The sequence below is a fragment of the Equus caballus genome, chromosome 24, assembly GCF_041296265.1.
Source record: "Equus caballus isolate H_3958 breed thoroughbred chromosome 24, TB-T2T, whole genome shotgun sequence".
In the NCBI taxonomy this organism is placed as follows: domain Eukaryota; kingdom Metazoa; phylum Chordata; class Mammalia; order Perissodactyla; family Equidae; genus Equus; species Equus caballus.
The window spans coordinates 22,969,642-22,992,465 of record NC_091707.1 but is presented as its reverse complement, the minus strand read 5'-3'; the positions used below and the strand labels follow the sequence as shown (position 1 = coordinate 22,992,465).

Here is a 22,824-nt window from a genome sequence, read left to right as displayed (position 1 = left end):
AAGCTTGTAAAAGTAATTGGATAGTTTAAAATATTTACTCAATGTGTATATCTGAAATTGGAAATTGCATTGTATAGGGCAAATCAGATGGGACTCATGAGAACATGAGAGGTGAGCATGGAAGTGATTGCGTACTCATCTCCTATTCCAACTTGACATACAGCTGAAATACTTTCTATCTCTTTCGTTCTAATCTCCAAAAGCTTAAAAGCTGCACTATTTTAAGATTTAATTTTTTTCTTTTTCTCCCCAAAGCCCCCCGGTACATAGTTGTATATTCTTAGTTGTGGGTCCTTCTAGTTGTGGCATGTGGGACACTGCCTCAGCGTGGTTTGATGAGCAGTGCCATGTCCGCGCCCAGGATTCGAAGTGAGGAAACATCGGGCCGCCTGCAGCAGAGCGCGCGAACTTAACTACTTGGCCACGGGGCCAGCCCCAAAGCTGGACTATATTATACAAGAAAGAACTATTCAAAAAATCTGTAGATGCTAATCAAATTTTTTAAAACCAATTTTGCAGTTAGAAGTTATTGATGGTAAGTTTTATGCTTGGGACTCGATCCTTACCAGTTCAAGGATCTTTGGAGCTAGTTTTGCCTTGAGGAGTAGCCTACAGTCCTGTGCAGTGTCCAGCCGAAGAGGGAAAATCAATTTTGGATTTTTAGAGATTGCGGATCACTGTTTAACTGAAAATCAAACAACTCGCTTGGATTGAGGGGAAAAGTTAGCCTTTATCCTGATCTTTTATGTAAGCCTTTTCTGTCTGCTGGCTTATTTTCATTTGGGGAAAATTAAAGCACAATGAGTTTATTTTCATGTATTTATAGCATTGAGAGAATAGAGGAATTCTTCAATGAGGGTAAAATAGTCCCAGAATAAGTCCCCTAGAAACAACTCTCATCCTTTTGCTTGACCCTCATGCTCTTTCTAGCTAATCATTCATGAATGCAACAAAAATGTATTGAGTGCCTACTGTATGCTAGGCAATGACCTAAGCACTGGGGATGCAGGATGAACACAATGATAAAAATAACGTTCCTCCTTTTTATCTGCGAGGGACAGTGTGCACATTGGTTAGGAGCTGTAGGTTCTGGAGACTTGCATTAGAGTCCTGGCTTCGAAGCTTAGTAGCTCTGTGACTTACTCGACTTATCTGTACCTCATCTTCTTCTCTATAAAATACAAGTAATAATAGTACCTAGCTTGTGGTGTTGGGGTGAGGATTAAATGAGGTAATATGTGCAAAGTGATGAGAACAGTGTCTGGCCCCCACAGCAAGCACCATATCAGTATCAGTGCTGTTAGTTATTATTATCATTTGGATGTTTAAATCTTTTGAATGGACCGTTTGTAGTTGATGCCTTTAATTCTTGGTCACCATTTCCTCCTGCACTGCTTTTCAGCAGGTTTCTGTCTATACCCTAATGTTGAAACTTCCCAGAAGGGTTACAAGTGAGCATTCTTCTTGTGAATCCAAAGGCCTTTTCTTTGTCCATATTTTTCTGGCTTTGCAGGATTTGAGACTATGCTCCCTGCCCTCTCCAGACACATGTTCATCTTTTGGTTTTCATGACTTTGCACTTTCTCCTGCCTTTTTTCCTGGATTCTCTTTCTAGTCCCTCTGTATTTCTTTTCTATTCTCTTTCTCCTCTCCTCGCCTTCTTTCCTTTCCCTTCTCCTCCTCTCCCCCCTCCTGAAGAATGTTTATCATCCAGGTTCAACCTTCAACTGTCTTTCTGACTTCTTCACCCTCCTTTTCAGAGCAAGCTTCCTCTGTCATAATTTAAACTTTGTCCTCTCTGCGTTCCAGTCCCCTGTTTACAGTGTCCTGTAGAACTTCTCTTCTTGTACTTCTCACAAGTCATCTAAAACTCACCCTGGCCAGGATTGAATTTATCGTTGGTTTTGGCTTCAAACAGGCTTAATTTCTTTGATATTTTCCCATTTCTTCAATGGTGTCTTTAATATTTTAGCCTTTTAGTCTAGAAATCTTAGAGTCATCTTTGCCTTCCCACTCAGTATAATATCAGTCTTACTTCCTAACCAGATTACGAATCCTTAGGGGTAAGAATTTCGCCATGTACTCCTTTTGTACTCTCTATAAGTGCTGTGTGTAGAGTATGTGAATTCATGCCTGTTTGCTATATTGACTCATCTCAGGGCATGAGACATGTCCATGACTGACATTAGATGCAGCCAGTGGATAGAAATATGATGTGCCAAAGAGAGAATTACAGGTCGAAAGAAAGCATTGCCTCGTTAACTGGGCTCAGAAACAAAATATCTCCCCTGAGCATGAGGCATGAAAGGTGTGATACATTCTCCTTACTCATTCCTAAAGCAGCCTCTCTCTCTACTAGAGCAATCATGGTCGAGGTAACTGGTGATCTTTCTGGGACTCTGGGGGTATGTCCAAGGCTCAGAGAACACTCCTCTCAACAGAGCAAAGGCGTTTTCACCTTGATGACACAGATTCCGGTCCTGGCTCTAGCCCTTAGCCATGGCGACACACTGGGACTCCAGGATTATAATAACCACCTTGTAGGGCTGCTGGAAAGACTAAGCAAAGCCACAAATGTAGCAGTTCTTGCCCTGTGCCTCGTCATAGTACGGGCTTAATAAATATTCACCTTTTCCTATTTTCTCTAGAGAAGGTAAGGTAGGGGAGATTTTCTTTTTGTTAACCTAAAGAAAGCGAAGTATTAAATAGTGAGACTTTCCTAAGTCATAAACTAGGGGATCTGGGCTTAAAAGGATTTGGATTCACTTTACCAAGGACTGACTTATTTGGAGAAAAAACAAAACCAAAAACAAGCAAACAAAAACATCTCTCCTCCCTTCAACAAAAAAACTACTACTTAGAGCCAAAGAAAATCAGTTCTCTTTACCTGAGTAACTGGCAGTGCTTGGAGAAGCTGAAGAAGAAGGCAGAAATGTCAGCCTCTTTTTATAACTGGCCAGTGAAATCTGGCCAAAGGAGACAAATGAATTGAATTTGGGATCCGTATCTTCTCCTTGAATGATTGGCTCTTATTGCATAGATGGTAGAAATAATAAAAAAAAAAGGACAAAGCTTTAGGAAATTAATTGGATTGTAAATGCATTCAACAAGACCTCACTTCTGTTTTTCTACCAGGTGTATGGCTTAGACTAGTCTTTTAGTCGCAATTCTTCATTAGTTATCTTGCCGTTAGTGTTTCATTGCCTTGAAAGGTTAACTTCAAAGAAAATACATAATCCCTTCAGAACAGATGCATTTCATTTTCAAAAACAAGGTTTGTTTATTTGCTGGATTGAAAAATTATGCTTAAACATTAAATATGTAATTCTTTCCCCCCCGATAAACCCATCTTGACTGATTTAGCTTTTATCCAAGATTATATAACTAGCGAATGTCTTATGGCTTTAGGTATTTTAAGAAATTTCATTGTAATAAAATCCAGTAAAAATTTGTCATTCTGTATATCGGAGTGAAGGTTTTCTGTTGTATTATGAGATTGTGAGTGATATGGGCCATTATTGCAATTACATTTTGCTTCTAATGATTCTGACCAGTATACTTTTTAGAAATCCATCTTCTAGTGAACAGAACTCCAACCATTGAAAGTAGAAACTTTGACTTGTTGAACATTCTTTTTTGTGTGTGTGGAGAAACTCTTTCTAACAAAATTGCTGTTATTCTCACCATTAGAATTTCAGAAATATATGTTAAAGTATCCCATGCATTCTGAACCACTTTGGCTAGATGGAAAAATGATGAAGTTAATGCCATCAAAGAAACACGGAAACTTAAAAATGTACCTTTGATCTTGAAGGAGATGAAAAGTGGAGGCATATTTTTATCTTTGATGACAGCTGAACAAGTTTGAATAAATTAACAGATATTTTTTGCATATTTCAAACTCCCACAGTGATGGTCTGCTTAATGTTGCCAATAATACTATGTAATAATTAGTCTCATTGTGGAAGGTACAAAGTGTATGTGTCTACAGACACATACACAGACATACACACAGAGACACATATAAATCATTGCTACAGAGCTATATGATAAAGGTGTGTTTGTAAGGACACGAAAGATACCACCTTATATTCTGTTATTGATATAGTAGAAGTGGGCAAAGCACCTTCCAGAAATCAGCCTTGTGGATGTGGGCATGACATATAAATTATGTATGCTTCTGTTTAGCCATCTGTTCCAAAATTTTGTTTAACCCAAATAAAATGTGCTGTATGTGCTTCAGGGATTGTTCTGCTGTTTCTGTTGTACAAAACTTAAATAGATCTATAGATATCACTCACCCAGAAGACAAGTTGAAAAAATAATATATGCTCCATTATTTAAATTTACAAGTTTCTGGAGTGTGGGGAAATCTGCTTGGGAACATCTAATTTTTTTAAACAGAATTGTCAGTTTTTTTGAAGAAAAATACCTAGCATGATCCTTATCTACATCCTTGACAATATCTAGCATTGCTCTAATAATTATTTATTGACTGTATGACTTTAAATGGGAATCAGAATTTTTATATTTGGTTTGATCTTTCAGCAAACTTTTGTGGGAGTAGAGTGATGAACAAACAGACATGCTCCCTGACCTCATGGAACTTGGAATCTGGTAGGGGAGACAGGCATTCAACAAACCCGCATCAAATATATAATTACAAATTGTGGTAAGCATTTTGAAGGAAAAGGGGAGGGCGCTGTGATCAAGTGTAACAGGGACCATTTTCGATTGGGAGATGCTGTCAGGGAAGGCCTTTGTAAGGAAGTAGTGTTAAATTGAGACATAAAGTAAGAGGTAAATGATAAGTGGACAGAAGAATATTTCAGGCAAAAAGAAAACATACTAAGGAGAGAAAGAGAAAATGAGTGGCTAAGTTAAGCTTAAAGGCCAGTGTGGTTGGATTGCAGTGGGCAAAAAAAGAGCAAGAGGAGAAACAGGGTGGAGAGACAGTTAGGGACCGGCTCTGCAGGGTAAGGCTTTTCCATTACATTCCAAGCGCAGTGGACAAATCTCCTGGCCGCAAGGGTTGCTTGTTGTGTAACAAGCTGGGTTGGAGGGAGGAGGAGTGATAGTGGGAGACCAGGTGGGAGGCTGTTGCAATAGTCAAGGCAAGAGATGACGGTGGCTTGCCCTGGGGTGGTAGCAGTAGAGATGGGGAGACATGGATGCATCTGACATGTTTTCTTGGTAGAATTATTAGGTTTCAGTGATGAATTGGATGGCATGAACGGAGAATTGTGAAGGATGACTTTCAGAGTTTTGGCTCAAGCATCTGGGTGTGGACAGAGGTTGGGGAGATTTCACTGAGATGGAGAAAACTGGAAGAGAGCCAGGTTTGGAGTGAAGCTCTAGAGATCACCTCACTGTCACTTTGTCATTGAGCTCCCTTTTCATTTTAAGAAGAATGCAGCCAAAGGGAGCTTCACTCAGTGTGACTGTGTACAGAGGTGACTTCTTGTGGATTAGAAACATCTAGCTTCAGATTTTAATAAGAGGCTGATTCACATGAGAAACAAAGGAAATTTCCAAATCAAACCAAAACCTAACTTTGTAATGAATATTTGACAATCAGCATTTTCTCTTTTAGAAAACATTAATGATTGTGACATGGATTTTATTGTGTTACTTTGAAGCTTCAAATTTCCCTTCTTGGTCACTGGTTTTTGGAATGTGTGTTCCTCAGCTCTTTGAATTAGACGATTGTGGAGGGTCGGGTAATACGTGGAGCTGTGAGCACGGGCACTCAAGTTCCTCCTCATGGCAACCCCGGAGAGCAAATTGAAATACCCCTTAGCAGGTTTCTGGGTTTCCACCTGCCCTTCACCTCTGCTGGAGAAGCTCTGTGCCAGCATTTTAGGGCTTTCAGAATAAGAGTGATGATTTGTGGGAGGTGCGCTTCTCCAAAGTTAGGACTAAACGAATACAATCAGAGCAAAAATCTGGTTTGACTTTCCACAGAAGCAACCCTAGACCTTGGATAAACTATAAATTAGTGAAAGTGTTTTATATTCAGTGTTTCTGGCTTCTTTTTGTGAAGCTCTTTCCCTTCTCGCCTCCACTCCATCTTCTCTCTTCCTCAGTGTTCTAGAATTCTTTTGTGTGTCTTAGCACTTCTTAAAATATCTGAAAACTTCTTTGTGCTAGTGCTCTTAAATATGTCTTTCCAGGATACTCTGCATTAAAAGAGTTGATAAGGAGAGGGAGGGGGAGAGAGAGAAAGGTTTAACTCCAAAAGAAGGTGTTCCACCGTTGTTAATGTCCATGCAATTTCTGGATCAGAGAACGGTATAGTTTTCATAAAAACGAAACAAAACAAGAAAACCGAAAAACTATCTAATCATGCTAGATACAGGTAATGTTGGAGTAGCTCAGAGGAAAACATTCTTTTCCTGGAATTGCTGTAGAAAGGGAAGGAACATCTCACATGCTTTTATATTGTTTTCATTGACTGAATATAACCTTTCTTCTTCCAGAAATTTCTATTAACCAGGATTATTGACCTCATGGTTTGTATCTGGTCTCCTTTAGGAATGAGATTAATATGTAGTGGTATTAAATTGACAAATTTCCTATTGTCTGAAGAAATAGCACTATAAAGAGGAAGTGCATCCTTTACATGAAAACAAAGCTAAAGCTTAGACAGCAGTTCAGAAATATAGTGTTATAGAATAGAAAGTCTTGGACGGTGAGGCCTGGTTCTGTCTTTTTCCCTGACCAGACGCTCTTTTCTTCCATTAGCTGAGTCTAACTTTCCTGGCCTGCTTTCCCATCCATAAAAGGAAGGAAAGGATGCACAAGATCAGTGCCTTCATGAGTTTGGGGAAGCACCAAATAATCTTGTTAAAATGCAGGTTCTGATTCATCAGGTCTGGGTGGGTCCCAGATTCTGCATTGCTAATAAACTCCCAGGTGATACTGGTCTACACTTTGAGTAGCAAGATCAAAGTTTCCCAAATCTGGCTGAGCATGACTTACCTCTGTGGCCGCATTTGTGTTCCATACCGAGGGTGTCAATTCAGTCTGTCTGCATTAGAATTTAGCAATCTGTATTTTTGACACTTATGACAAGATTCTATTGCAGCTCCAGTCTTTAGGAATTACTGCAGTAGATTTGTACTTCTCCACCCTGGAGGTACTTTAGAACCACCTGAGATGTCAAAACAAATACTAATGCCTGGAACTCCCTCCAGACCCCTTAAAACAGACTCATTGAGAGGTGGGGCCTGGAGTGAGTAACTCCTGTGGCCCCCTCCGATGCTCCTCAACCTCCATCCCAATCGAATGTGCAGTCAAAATCAGAAACACTCATAATGATCCTAGTTGGGCCATTTTGAACTAAGGGCCTACGATTTAGTTTTTGACCTTTTAACCCTCGAGGAAAAAGTGTTTGTTGTATTACACATCCATCTCTGAAAGGATCCTGAGTGGTCTTGAAAGAACATAATGAGATGTTTTCAAGCTTGGTCTCTTGCAGAGATCATTCAGGAATCTGCTCATATCTGGAATTATAGCTTCTGAAATGTTGTCCTGGACTACTATCACCTGGTAGGGATAAGGACCCAATTCTTAGGCCCCGCATGCAGGAACATGTTGTATATTTGACCCATTTGGACACGAAATGTTTGTAAACATCTTTAAGGACTGAGACAGTCCAGATCCCCAGGAAGTTTCCATTTTCTAGAATTCATGGCTCTCAGGGTGCTGAGAGCTATGAAGACAAATCAGAACTGGTTTCCCTAAGATTGGTTGATGAATGTCTTAGTGTATTTGGGCTGCTATAACAAAATATCACAAATTAGGCAGCTTATTTATTTAATAAACAGAAATTTATTTCTCACAGTCTTGCTGGCTAGAAGTCTGAGATCAGGGTGCCAGCACGTCAGGTTCTGGTGAGAACCTTCTTCCTGGTTGCAGAGTACTCGTTCTCATTGTATCCTCACATGACAGAGAGCAGGGCAGAGGAAGCAAGCTCTCTCGTGATTCCTGTAAGGGCGCTAATTCTATTCCTGAGGGCCTCCACCCTCAAGACCTCATCAAATTCTAACCACATCCCAAAGGTCCTACCTCCTAATACTGTCACATGAGGGGTAGGGTTTCAACATAAGAATTTTGGGAGGACACAAGCATTCAGTCCATGACAATGAGGACAGTGACGGTCACTCAGAATTCTGGGCAATTTCTTTAAAGGCTTTGTGTTTCCAACTCTTCTGAACTGGTCTCATTTTCTACATTAGCAACTTATCTCCTTTGCAGAGAAGTTGCCCCTCGGTAGCCAGATTGCTTTTCTTCACCGTGTTTTAAAGCCAAAGAAAATTAAAATTTTCTGGGAGGCGATTTTAATTAATTTGCTGTCCTATTCTTAATATTTGTTAATAATACCAGATTTCACATTCACTGAAACAATAATTTTCCCGACTACAGGGAAATGGAACTGCTGTATGAATATTTCATATACACATATTGTGTTTCAACTAACAAGTGGACAAATTTCCAAAAGAAGCTCTGCTCTTGGGCAGTCTATTTAATATTTAGCAATTTCCATCTAATTTAGCCTTTAACATTAAAAAAAATTTGTCTCCCCTTCTGCTTTCTTCCCTCCTTCCTCCTAATATTTTATTTTCTAGTTTAGCTTTCAGTATAATTTTGTAGATTTTAGTTTGCGGGGTCAATGTTTAAAAAGTTATTTTTTCTAAGTTCTTAGCTCATACACACACACAGAACTCACACATAGAAAGCTGTCTCTGCATATATGATACAGGTGTAAAAGAATCTTGTACATAGTAAACAATAACAGTAATAGTTTATAAAGCCTTTTTGCTCCAATAGTTAGTTTATAAAGATTTTGCTCACATTACTCTATTTAATCTGCGCAAACTGCCCAGCGTGGTAGGGTATCGCTGTCTCCAGTTTGTGTTTGAGGAAACCAATAACCTAGTCAAAGCTCCCCACGTTTTCCACAGTAGCTTCTTTGGTAGTGTTGAGACGAGATCCAAGTTCTGGCAGATTTGGGGACAGGGCTCTTTGTGGTAATTTGATTGTTATGAATATTTACCAGTCGATGACTTGTTTTATGAAGGACCTAGCACTTATGCGGCTGTGGCTAATTTTCTCGACTATGGTTTTATAAAACATTCAGAAATGAGAGAAGCAGTTCTTACGTCTGTCCTCCTAAACCTAGAGAACATATTGTTAATGTGCAATCATTAAGAGCTCGAGGTGGGGACTGGTGAGCACATCAGTCCTGTTACTTCACTCTCTGATGGCCTAAATTAATGGACGCAAACTTGAAGCCTAAAGGTGAATGGAGAGTATATTTCCTAGACTATTTTTTTAAACTCTAAGTTGGTTTTCAAAAACTTTCTAAATTGCTAGGTCTGATTGAATACACAGGCAAATACTCTAGTATGTACCTGGCAAATATCTGAATTGTCCATATTCTATGTTATTGGTTAAGATCAAGTATATGTTTTGAAAAATGGGATTAAGGAAAGGCAACATCTCAACAGCTCACTTTTGATTCCAACTTCGGTGTTCTTTTCCTTAAACAGCTCTGCCTCCAGCCAATATGAGAATTAGTCCTCCCTGCAGTGAGTTGCTTTTGTACTCACCTTCATTCCTAGTCTTCCTACTTTTTCATCTAAAGCAAAAAAAGAGACACAATTCCCCCTAGAAAAAGTTTGAATTTGCAAGTGTCTCAGTCAAGAATTAGAATTCAGGGAACCTGTGTTTGGAGTGCTGCTTCAGACCTCTTGGGGGTTCGGGCCTCGGTGAGTCTCTGAGTCATTGAGGAACAGAGTCCCTTTCCACATGAGAGATAACATGTGTGACATCTGGTCCAATGCCCAGCACCGAGTAGGGGCTCTGCTAATGGTTGCTTCTGTTGTTAATTTTGTTATTACATAGAATTACTAGGGTATGAATGAAATACTATGTCAACAGCAAATGAATAGTGATAACTGGACTCCGCTGAGCTGGAATCTTAATTTTTCCACTGTAGAGCTATTGAAAATGCTATGACGGGGGCAGGCTAATATTTTTAATAGCAGAGTTAACTAGGAACAGTTAGAGCTCTTCATCCAAATTCTAATAAATGTCTTGAAAACAAGTCTGTTTATGAGAGAAGGAGGTCTGCAAGGCCTTTGAGGATAGTTTAAAGCGTGTTTTTAAAATCATAAGATATAACCCTTTATTAGAGTGTAAATCAATTTAATGGATATTGACCAGCATACTAAAAATTGGAACAGAATAGAAATAGAGAACGTCTCATGTAGAAAATGTTGTCTGAGAAATTTTTTCAGTTGTGTGTATACGTGTGTGCTTGTGTGTAAGCATACATTGAATCACTAAGCTTCAACTAGAAAAAGTTTGAAAAACACAAGTTTGGACAGTTTCTGAGGAAAGAAGGTCTCCCTCAGCAGGCCCTTTAATATTTATAGTCCTTCTTTTTTAGGACTGTGGGATTCTCTTTCCTGGAATACTGGCAATTCCTTCAATCAAAAAGTAATTACTATATTACAATTCTTATATGCACAGTAGGCATAAAATTTATAATCCTGAGGACTATATAATCCATTTGAAAAGATAAAAATAGCATATATGAAGTATTTAGAGAGGTATTACATACTAAATTTTGTGATACATTGGTATACATTGGATACATTGGTATAAAGAGTATTGGTATAAAGAGAGATCTCTGAAAGAATATATTAATTCATTTATTTATTGATATAGTCAACCAATATCCAAGCCTATACCATGTGCCAGGCACTGTGTTAGGTAATGGTGGATCAAATGTGAGCAAAACAGACACAGGCTCTGTCCTCAGAGAGCTTATAGCCCAACAGGCAGATATGCATTAATCATATCATGACACAAATAGGTATAAAATTGCAACTGTGATAAGGGCTGTGAGGAAGAGGTACATTATGTCTAAAATTATTAGGGATGACCTGGCCAGAAGGTCAGGGAAAGAAAGCTGCTGAGATTATGACAATTGAGTTAAGATCTAGATAAATGTAGGTGTCAACTAGATGAGAAGGGTAAGGAACGGTGTTTAGGCAGAGGGAATGACAAGTTAAAAGGTTCTACAGTGGGAGAGAACTTGAAGCTTACAAGGATATAAGAAAAAGCAGTGTGGCTATGGTACTCAGAGCAAGGGGCAGAATGGTGAGAGACAAGGTTTGACAGACTTTGAAGTCATTATAGGCCATGGAAAGAATTTGGGCATTCTGAAAGTCATGATAACATATTGACGAGTGTTAAAGCAGGGAGGGCACATGATTCAATCTGAATTTTGAAAACACCTGTCTGGCTTCAATGTGGACAGTCCATTGAAGGAATCCCATGAAAGATGGGAGTAAACAATTAGATAGCTCTTGGAATACTCTAAGGGAGAGACAATGGAAGCTTGGAGTTGGGAGATTATGGTGAGGATCCAGAGAAATGGAGAGATTTGAAAGACTGTTAGGAGACAAAAATCAATAAGATTTGGTAATGGATTAGATATAAGGGTTATGAGAAGGATGTTGAAAGTTTGTTCCCAAATTTCTGGCTTACATAGCTACGTGGATGGTGATCTCATTCTTTAAGATAAGAAACCCTGGAAAAGCACATGATTTAGGGGAATGAAAGGTCATAGACATGTTCTACTGAGGTATATTTAAGGTATCTAAGAAGAGAGATCAACTTAGATATCAAGATCTAGAGTTTGTAGAAGAGGTCTGGTTTGGAGATACAAAATTATGAGTTCCTGAATTTATGGAGATAGGTGAAAGTAGAAGAGGAACTGACATGGAGGAACTCTAATACAGACTCACTGGATAAAGAATGTTGAGCCTGCAAAGGAAATGGAGGAGTGTCCAGAGAAATGGGAATGTTGTTCTATGAAAGATAAGAATTGAAAAATTATTAAGGAGGGAATGGTTACCAATGCTTCTGAATTGTCAAGTGAATAGTAAAAAGCGTCCTTTGGGTTTGGTGATGTGGAGATGTTATTGGTGATCTTGGCTGTCTTGGAGTGGTAAGGAGAGAAGCCAGACAGGAGTGAGTTGAGTAAATAGTTGCTAAGAAGATGGAGCCAACAAGAATAGACAACTTATTGGAAAGTTTGTCCTGTGAAGGGTTGGAGACAGGTATGGTGGTAGCCAGAAGGGGATGTGAGCTGAGTGGTACTCAGTGAACGTATTGTAGAGAAGGTGGTTTTGGGCTGGTTCTTAAAAGTTTTAAAAGGCAAAGGATGGAAGAAAAGTGTTTCAAGTGGATAGTGGGCATCATGAGTGAATATATTTTGGGGACATAATGGGGAAACTGACCTAACTGCAATGGTATGGACTTTAGGAGAAATGAGAAATCTGTTTGTATAGGTAGGGAGGGGGAGGCTGGATTTCAGAGGGGTTTGCAAGTTAGGAGAGGATTTGATGGTGTAAGCAGTTTGGAGTTTTGATCTCGGTGAAGAGTGATAGGATGAGGGCAGGGTTTCAGGGGGACCAGTGAACGTTAGTCTGACAATCAGGATGCGTGGAGGCAGGGAGACTGTGTGGCTAACTGAATGGACTGTCGCATTTACCTAGTCATGAAGCAGGGGGTGCGTGGATTAGAGAAGGTCAACTGACTAGGACCTGGCCGGGGCTGGGGGAGGAAAGAAGTTAATTTTTGAGGATCATATTACACATATTTATAATTGAAAATATCATATATTTATAGAAAAACTTACACTTTATGACGCGTTTTTTCAGGACTAAGCTCATTTTAATTTCTACTCTAACCACCCTAGGTACCAAGGAAAAGTAGTATCACCATTCTTATAGCTGAGGTTCAGCTCAGATGCCACTGCCTTCCTAAAACTTCTGATTCTCCTTGTCCTGTGTCCTTCTTTAGTTTTCTTTTAAATTTGAAGTTGTATATCATATAGATTATATGAGGTAAAATACACCGATCTTACGTGTACAGCTCAATTACTTTTGACAAATGTGTAACCTGTATCTCTGTAAAGACAGAGAACAATGACCTTCCCCACGAAGCTCTCTCTCCTCTCTCCTGTCAGTCCCCCTACCTTTCCCTTCAAAAATCATTGTTCGGATCTCTACCACCATAGATTAGCTTTGCCTGTAGTTAAACTTCATATGAATGAAATAATAGTTTCTGGCTTCTTTCAATCATCATAATGTTTTTCATATTCATCCATGTTGTTGCGTGAATCAGTAGTTTGTTCCATCTTAGAGCTGAGTAGTATTTCTTATATGAATGTGCTGTAATATTTATCCATTTTCTTCCTGATTGACATTTACATCGTTTTCAGCTTTGTCTACTATGAATAAATCTGATGTGAACTTTTTTACACAAGTCTTTTTGTTAACCTATGTTTTCATTTCACTTGAGTGAATGCCCAAGAGTGAAATTTCTGAGTCATAGTTGAATATTTAACTTTATAAGAAACTGTTTTTCAAAGTGACCATACCATTTTGTATTTGCACTAGCAAGTTATAAAAAGTTTCAGTTGTTCCATATTCTCGTCAACATTTTGTTCTGTTGGTCTTTATAACCACTCTAGTGGTTGAGCAGAGATACGTCATTGTGCTTTTAGTTTGCATTTCCCTGATGCTGGATGATGATGAGCATCTTATTCTTGTGCTTAGTGGCCATGCATATCTTCTTTTGTGAAATGTCTGTTCAAGTCCTTCGCTGATTTTGTTAATTGGGTTATTTGTCCTTTTGTAGGATTTTTTTTGTATATTCTGGATAGTTCTTTCTCAGATATCTGTATTGTGAATATTTTCTCTCAGGCTGTGGATTTTCTTTTCATTTTCTTGTCAGTGTTCTTGAATGAACAGTTGATTTTAATTTTGATGATGTCTAACATTTATCACTGCTTGCTTTTATGGTGATTGCTGTATGAATCTTATCTAAGAAATTTTTGTCTTCCTCAAAGTTGCAAAGATTTCCTCCTATGTTTTCTTCTTAGTTTTCACTTTTGTATTTAGGTCTGTGACTCATTTAAAATTATTTTTGTGTGTGTGGTGTGAGGTGGGGGTCATCATTCTATTTTTGCTCATATGGATATCCGGTTGTTTTAGCACAGTTCACTGAAAAGACTTTTCTTTACCCATTAAACTGCCTTGGCATCTTTGCAAAAAATCAGTTCACCATTTATGTGAGGTTCTGTATCTGAACTCTTTAATCTGTTTCGTTGATCTATTTGTCCGCCAATTGCAAACTATTTTAATTGCTATAGTGGTGTATTTCTCCAAATTGGTTCTTTTTTTCAAGTTTATTTTGCGTTATTTTAGGTAATTTGCATTTTTGCAAACAACATTATTTTGTCAATTCAAAAACTCCTATTGATATTTTCATTGGGATTATATTGAATCTATAGATCAATTTGTGGAGAATTGACATCTTAAAAATTCCCAGTCTTTCATTTCCTGTACATGGAATAGCTATCCATTTGTTTAGGTGTTCTTTAATTTAACTATGTAGTGTTTTTTAGTTTTCACTCTACAGGTCTTGCATATCTTTTGTTAAATTTATTTCTAAGTATTTTATATTTTTTGATATTATTCTAAGTGAAACTGTTTTTCATTTTCCAAGAACTTAATGCTGATATATAGAAATAAAATTGTCTTTTATGTTGACTTTATATCCTGCTACCTTGCTAAATTCAACTATTAATTTTAGATGAATATTTCTTAGGATTTTCTATGTAAACAGTCATGCTATCTGCAAACAGAAAAAAATTACATCTTGCTTTCCAATATTTATATATTTTGTGTTTCTTTTTCTTTTTTGCCTTATTTCACTAGCTGGACCTCCAATAAAATGTTGAGTATAAGGACTAAGAGCATACATTCTTGACTTTTTTCTGATCTTAAGGGGAAAGCATTCAATGTTCTACTTTTAAGAATGACATTAGCTTTGAGTTTTTTAGTAGGTAACTTCTATCAGTTTGAGGAAGTTTCCTTCTATTCCTAGTTTGCTCAGAGATTTTAATCATGAATGAGAGTGAATTTTGTAAAATGCTTTTTTCTGCATCTATTGAGATATAATAATATGGATTTTTTTCCTTTTATTGTGTTGATGTGGTGGATTGCATTGATTGATTTCATAATGATAAATCAACCTTACATTTATGAGACAAATCCTACTTGGTCATGATCTATTTTCTTTTTTATGTATTGCTGGATTCAATTTGCCAGTATTTTCTTCTGAATTTTTGCAACTACATTCATAGGATCGATTGGTCATTAATTCTTTTTTAACAGTCCTTGTCAGATTTTGGTATTCTCATAATGCTGATCTCATAAAACAAGTAAGAAATGTTTTCTCATCCACTTTCTGGGAGAGCTTGTGTAATATTTGTATTATGTCTTATTTAAATATTTGAAAGAATTTGCTGAACCTGGAGCCTTCTGGGCCTTTAGTTTTCATTAATAAATATTAAACTATTCAGATTGTCCATTTCTTTTTGTGCTGATTTTTGTAACTTGTTCTTATTGTTTTTTCAGACATGCTGTTCATTTCATCAAAGTTTTAAAATTCATTGGGAAAAATTGTTTACACTATATCTTTATTATCATTTGCTGTCTGTAATATATCCAGTGATGTCTTCTCTTGATGTTGGTAACTTAAGTTTTCACTCTTTCTGTTTTTCATTATCAGTCTTATTAAGACTTTATCATTTTTATTAATCTTCTCCAAAAACCAACTTTTGACTTTCTTGAGGTTCACTCTGTTTTGAATGTTTTCTCTTTCATTGATCTACATTCCGATCTTTATTTTTCTCTTCCTAGTTAATTTGGATTTAATAGCTATTATTTTTCTAGTTTCTTCATATAAAAGCTTAGATCATTGATTTTAAACTTTTTATTTTTTAAAATATAACATTTAAAATGGTAACTTTCTTCCTAAGCACTGCTTTAACTGTATCCTACAATTTTCAATATGTTGTTACTTCGTTATCATCCAGTTAAAGCTATCTTCTAAATTTCTTTTGATTTCTTCTTTGACCCATTGGTTTAGAAATGAATTGAGTAATATCCAAAAATTCTAGATTTTTCTAAATAATTAAAAAAATCGGTTCCTAATTTAATTACTTTGAAGTCAGAGAATATACTATATGTGATTTCAATATTTTGGAATTTATTGACAATTTTTGTGGCTCAGATTCTGTTCTGTCTTGATAAAATTCCATGTGCACTGGGACAGAGTGTGTATCCTGTAGCACAGTGTGGGGTGTTCTATAAACATGAGGTAGCTCCAGTTAGTTGATAGTGTTGGTGCTGTTCAAATACTCTGTATCTGCAGTCATTTTTTCATCTGGTTGTTCTGCCAGTCAAGATGGGAGGGTTAAAACCTTCCACTGTTATTGTGAAATTGTCTAATTCTCCTTTTTCTTATGTCGTTTTTCTTTTTTTACTTCATGTATTTTGAAGCTGTTTCGTTACTTTCATATGCATTTGGGAGCTTTATGTCTTCTTGATGAATTGACTCTTTCATTATAAGTAAATGCCCCTCTTTATCTCTATTACCCCTTGTCTTCGAGACTACTTTATTTTATACTAATGTGGTCACATTTACTTTCTTATGCTTAGTGTTTGTGTAGTGTATTTTCCCCACCCTTTCACTTTCAACTTACCTATCTCTTTATACTTTAAATGGCTCTCTTAAAACAGTAAACCATCAATTTCTTTTCATTTTTTTAAAAAAAAAATCCAGTCTGAAAATTTGTCTTAATTAGTGTGTTTATCCCATTTACGTTTAATGTAATGCTTGATATGGTTGGATATAGGGCTACTGTCCTTTGGTTTATTTTCTATTTGTCCCATCTGTTGTTTGTCTTTCCCTTCTTGACTTTTTTGGTGGGGGTTATTATTATTATTATTATTTAATGTTTCTCTTTTCCTTTCAGCTAAAATACCTAGTGCCTTTGTTTTAGAGTGATTCTGTTGGCAATGAATTCTCCCAGCTTTTGTTTCTAAATATGTCTTTATTTTGCCTTTATTTTTGAAGAGTATCTTTGCTTTATATAAAAATCTACATTGATGAATATTTTTCTTTGACTATCTTAAAGATGCCATTCCATTGTTTTCTGGCCTCCTTTGTTTTTCATGATTAGTATGCTGTACTTATTATCTCCCTCCCTCACGCCTTCAACACACATTAAAAATATGTCTTTTTTCTTTGGATGTTTTTGAGATTTTTCTCCCTTGTTTTTCGTTTTCAGCAGTTTTACTGTCATCTTCCTATTGTGGCTTTGTTTGTATTTATCTTGCTTGAGGTTTACTGAGTTAAGATCTGTAGGTTATTATTTTTCATGCTATTTGGAAAAAATTTAGTCTTCATTTATCCAAATAACATTTATACCCTATTCTGTCTTGTTTTTTTTCAGACTCAGCTACATATATTTTAGATTCCTGGGTATTGTCCTATGGGACATCTTTTCAATCTTTTCCTCTTTTTTGCTTCAGTTTGCAATAAAAGTGCATTGCAAATGCAAATAATTTGCTCTGATATGTTTTTAAATTGTCTTTTCTTTTTTTATTGTCCAATGTGCTATTAAACATATCCAAGTAATTTTTTATTTCAGAGATTTTATTGTTTATTTGTTTGTTCCCATATCAACCTCTCTTTCTGTTGCTTATTTTTCCCCTTGATTATTGTCACAGTTTTCTGTTTCTTTGCGTGCTTAATAATTTTTAATTGTATACTAGACATTATGTTGATGCATTGTAGAGATTTTGGATTTCATTATATTCCTCTGAAGAGGGCTGTATTTTATTTTAGCAGGTAAATTTCTGGTAGGTCATCTTGATTATGATTTTAGCTTTTTTTTTTTTAGTGTGAGTCTTTCTACATTTTATATCTTAGCCCCAGGTCACAGACCTTTATCTTGAGACTTGTTTCTTACTCCTAAAGCATGGCCTTCTATGGCTTAAATGGAAAGCTGGAGGTATTTGCCAAGCTTCTCTAACTTGATAGGACTTGAACCCTAAAATTTGTCTTCTGGCTTTGAGGAACTGGTGAAATTTCTGCCTACCTCTTTAGTCTTCCAGTCATTGCTGGCCTAGAGGGGTTCTTTGTAGTCTCATCCTGTGCATGCACAGTTTAGGTCACAGAGAAGGATTTGAGGAGGATTTATATACAGGTTTATGGCTCCATATGTTAGATGATCTCCCCCTTCAAGCTGCTTTGGTAGTCCCAAATCATGATCTTTGACTCTTTAGCCCTGTACAAATTTTCTGCTTGAGCACTATCACTGTACAAACTGGAAGTGCTCTCAGGGGAATGGGCAGATAATGAATATCTCACCTAATGTATCTCCCTTTTTTACAGTTTCTGTCTATTTTTGGTTGTTTTTTAAGTGCTTTGAAAGAGACTTTTTTCCTGTATTTTGTCCTATGCTTCTTGATTTAGCATCTATTCTGCTAAATTGTAATTGATTGTTATGTATTTGTTTTTCTTAATAAGTGAGTTTTTTTGAGAGTAAAAGGTCTTTATTCTATCTCATTGTCTGACTCAGAGTAGTGCCTTTTAGTTAGCAGCTCCTTAGTAAATGTTGAATTGCCTTGTTATTTTTATGAAGACCACTGTGAGTGGAATTTAAATTTAAAGACTTCTACTCATAAATTAATTTTCTCCTTAGCACACTACTCTAAATATGAATTCAAGGGAGGTTGTTTTAGGTAGATATTTTGAAGTAAATATTCCTTTAAAAAATTTTACTCTTGTTAAATATTTATTTTAAAAATAATTTTTCATTTTTAAATTTTAATATTCTAATTTTAATTCATTAAAAGTTAACACATTTATCATGTGAGCTACAAAATTGCTAGTTACTACCTAAAACTACTGGATTTCCAATCAAGGTTGATACCAAAAGATATTATTTTTATATTAATTTTTATACTTAAAGAAAAACCACTTCTCCATACAAAATAGATCAGAGATGTTTCTTTTATTTAGAATAATGATAGTTTCCAAATTCAATGTAGTATGTGGTTGAAATAATTATCTTTGAATAATTTTATTTTGAAAAGGGACTCTTCAATGTTATTTTAAATTAGACTTCTCAAGATCAATCTAATGGACAAAGAATTTGTCCCATCATGTCAAAATTACTTTAATAGAATTTTTGGAGGAGTCTCCCAATTTGCCTCTGTTAACAAGTTCAGTATTCTCAATTTGTGGAGAAGTAACTGTAGCCCTAATCTTAATAAACTAATCTGTTTTTAGGTGTAATTATTATAATCATTAGCACTTATTTAATATTAACCATATTTTGTTTTCATAACTTAGAGTATATTTGAATGCAAAGAGGTATTATAAACCAACTTCTTTTCAATGGGGTTTTAAGTTTGTATGCAAATCTTGTACTTATTGCAGATCTCATTTGATGATCATGCTAAGCTGATTATGTCAATTTCAAGAATAGAATTTATGATTGTACCATAACACACCATAATTGCATTTGTCTATCTTTATGAATTTGTCTTTTTGATTACTTGAAAGAAATACATTGTTAAATGAAGCTAAAAAACTTCCTTTTCTTCTTTCTTCTTTAGAATCGAGTTTCTTACTGGGAAATGCCCAGATTGTGGATTGGCCTGTAGTTTATAGTAATGACGGTTTTTGCAAACTCTCTGGGTATCATCGAGCTGACGTCATGCAGAAAAGCAGCACTTGCAGGTAGGTGGTAGAACAGCTCAGGAATCTTTTCTGAAGCAAACATGACTATATAATGAAGCCTCCATAAAAACTCAAAAGGACTGGTTCAGAGAGCTTCTGGGTTCATGAACATGTGGAGGTGCTGGGAGAGTGGCGTGCCCAGGGAGGGCAGGAAGCTCTGTACCATGTCCCCATACCTTGCCCTATGCATCTCTTCCATCTGGCTGTTTCTGTTATATCCTTTTTAATAAACCAGTACTTTAGTAAGTAAAATGTTTCTCAGAGTTCTGTGAGCCACTCTAGCAAACTAGTGGAACCCAATGAGGAGGTCGTGGAAACCTCTGATTTATAGCCAGTACATCAGAAGTACGAGTTACAACCTGGACTTGCAGTTGGTACGTGAAGTGGAGGGCAGTCTTGTGGGACTGAGCACTTTACCTGTAGAATCTGATGCTATCTCCGGGTGGTTAGTGTCAGAATTGAGGTGAATCATAGGACTCCCAGCTGGTGTCCTGAGAATTGCTTGTTGTTGGTGTGAGGAACACCCCATCCCCACCCCTCCACCACACACACACACAGACACACACACTGGAATTGGTACCAGAATCTCTTTACTCACATATAAAAATTGTAGGGTAAAAATTATATTAGAATATGAAGGAGACTAAATTGTCAATGGGAATATATAGTTTAAGAGCCATTGGTGAGAACTTTTGCAAAGAGAAAGATTTTTGTGTATCTGTGAATTTATTAATTCATTCAATAAATATTTTTAGATCACCTACCATGAACCAGGAGCTAGTCCAGGTGGAAGTGATCAAAGGAGCATCCTATATCAGGGAACCACTGATGGCATAGCATTTCTTGAGCTGCTAAAACTGTCTTGAACAAAGTAGAGTGAACAACCCCAACCAAGTAGGACATGGTTCATGAACATTTAAGGAATGTCAAAATAAAGCTCTTACATCCTGTGTAAATCCCACGTACTTTGTAATGTTGGTACATTGTACCATTGCTATTTTGTTTGACTTATGTAAAACAGAATCTGGCATTTATATTATTTATAACAATTCTTTAAAAAATATGCCATATCTGTGAGCTTAAAGAGAGTATTACGAAAAAAGATCATAAAAAAGAAAAAGAAACCATATAAGGAACCAATTTAGAATTGAAAACTTTTTCACAATATTTCAGTAAAGCCAGATGGGTTGTTTTTTCCTTGAGTTAATTTTTCTTTAAAGCTTTCACTTAACTAAGCACCAAAATCATGTTATTTTAGAACTACAAGGGATCTGACTTATTTCCTACCCCAAATCCTTTGTTTTTCAGAGGAGGAAACTGAGGTAGAGTTATGTTAAGAGACTTGCCCAGGGAAGCAGTGATTTGTTGATCTTTTTTCTCCCTATTATGCTGAGAAAGACCACATGCAGATACAAACATAAATGTTCTGCATCTTCACGAAGGACAGGGTTTTCATATTGTACCAGTGGGTCTAAACCTGACTCCAGGTAGGAATCACTGAGAGGGATTTTGCAAAATGAAGATTCCCAGACCTCCCCTCAAACCTATTGAACAGAATCACCCAAGGTGGAAAGGTGGGGTCAGGAATCAGTACTTTTGATCGTCAGCTCAGATGGTTCTGATGCTTAACCAGGTTTGAGAAATAATCTGTTCAAACATCCTCTTCCTTCACTTACCCTCTCCCAGTGCTCCCCATTTTTCTCTCTACTAAAGTCATCCCCACATTCAGTCTTCATTTCCAGGTCTGAAACTGGTAAACAGGAGTGATGAATAAATGTGGCCCTTCTTTGAGAATCTCCCTTTGGTAGTAACACTGACATCTTTTGTGCCTTTTTATCTGTTGGGTGGATGTTAGCTCTCAGGCAGCATGTCACAAAGGTGTGTATGCTGAGTTCTGGGAGGCTAAGGTTTGTAGTGAGTGTCTCTGCTCCCTAATATCTCAGCGGGGTTTAGATCAGGCAGAAGTTACTTCTATGGTAGACCTTACCTGTGGAACAGACTGTATAGAGAGTTCCAGGGAGTGCAGATGCTCCCACACCTATTTCCTCTACTTGGATTACAGACATCCCATAACCATCCACACCTATTTCAGAGTCTGGCCTTAAACTACCTTTCCTTCTCTCTTGGGTTTTCATTGCTATTGCTTTTGTTGCCATTTCTGAGAAGTATTGCTCTTCATATCTGGATATATTGTAAAGTCTTCTGACATCTCTTCTTGCTTCCCTTGCATCTGCTCCCATCCCCAGCCTGTTTTCTTCGGCTTGTGCGATTTTTCCTACAAAAGCATACGTTAAAAAAATGCTGGCATGTTTTATTAGTGTATTATTAAAAGAATTGCTTTTCCCTCCCACCACAGTGCCAGACTATAAATGCCTTGAAGGTAGGAATTCCATCTTATTCATTTTTGTATGCTCTCCAGGACATGGCTCAGCATTTTGTGTCAGAACTGTTGAATTAGATTGGCTTGTTTTGCAATAAGCCCTAACCTGGGTCTCACGTGCTTCTGTACAACATGCTCTTATTTATTGTATTTCATCCCAAGTGTGATAGTATTTGAGGTGGGTAAGAGAGCAGAAAACTTTGGGTCATGTTATGCTTTTCACTGTGGAAAGAGGTATGCAAGTTCTTCCCCAACTCTTCTTCACTGTTGTTAGGAATTATATTTTCAAAATGATAATATTCTTAACATAACCAATTATTACTTGATTGCACAAAATTCCTGGTGTGTTTTGCTAATTTAAAAACTGCAACCAGTATAATGCCCTCACAGAGCAGTGAAGACCAGAATCTGATATATAAGCAAATGATTTTTGAGCCCTATCAGCTTTTCTTAGAGGCACAGTTTATTCTAATGCACTCCCCTTTTAAACTTCCTCATCTCTTTCTAAAATTAAACTATACCCATTTTATGTTTACTGCAGTATTTTTTGGAAGAATGAAGACCTGGAAATGATAAAAATGTCCAGTAGTAGATTTGTTAAAAAGTATTGCAAAGCCCTACCTCTCTAAATCATGTGTTCGGAAGATAATGACACCAGAAGAAGCTAACAACATATTATTAAGTAAAAAAAAAAAAAAAATCAACCAACAAACCAACCAACAAATAAAAAAACCAGTTTGCAAACAGTATCTGCATCA

General features: G+C 36.8%; 1 protein-coding gene across 1 annotated transcript in view; it reads left to right on the top strand.

Annotated features, from left to right (window-relative positions):
• KCNH5 (potassium voltage-gated channel subfamily H member 5) overlaps positions 1-22,824 on the top strand; it is a 305,467-nt gene that overhangs the window by 8,447 nt on the left and 274,196 nt on the right. Inside the window, exon 2 of the mRNA XM_001498472.7 lies at positions 19,563-19,686. Coding sequence (XP_001498522.1) covers positions 19,563-19,686 — 124 coding nt within the window. The remainder of the gene's footprint in view (positions 1-19,562; positions 19,687-22,824) is intronic.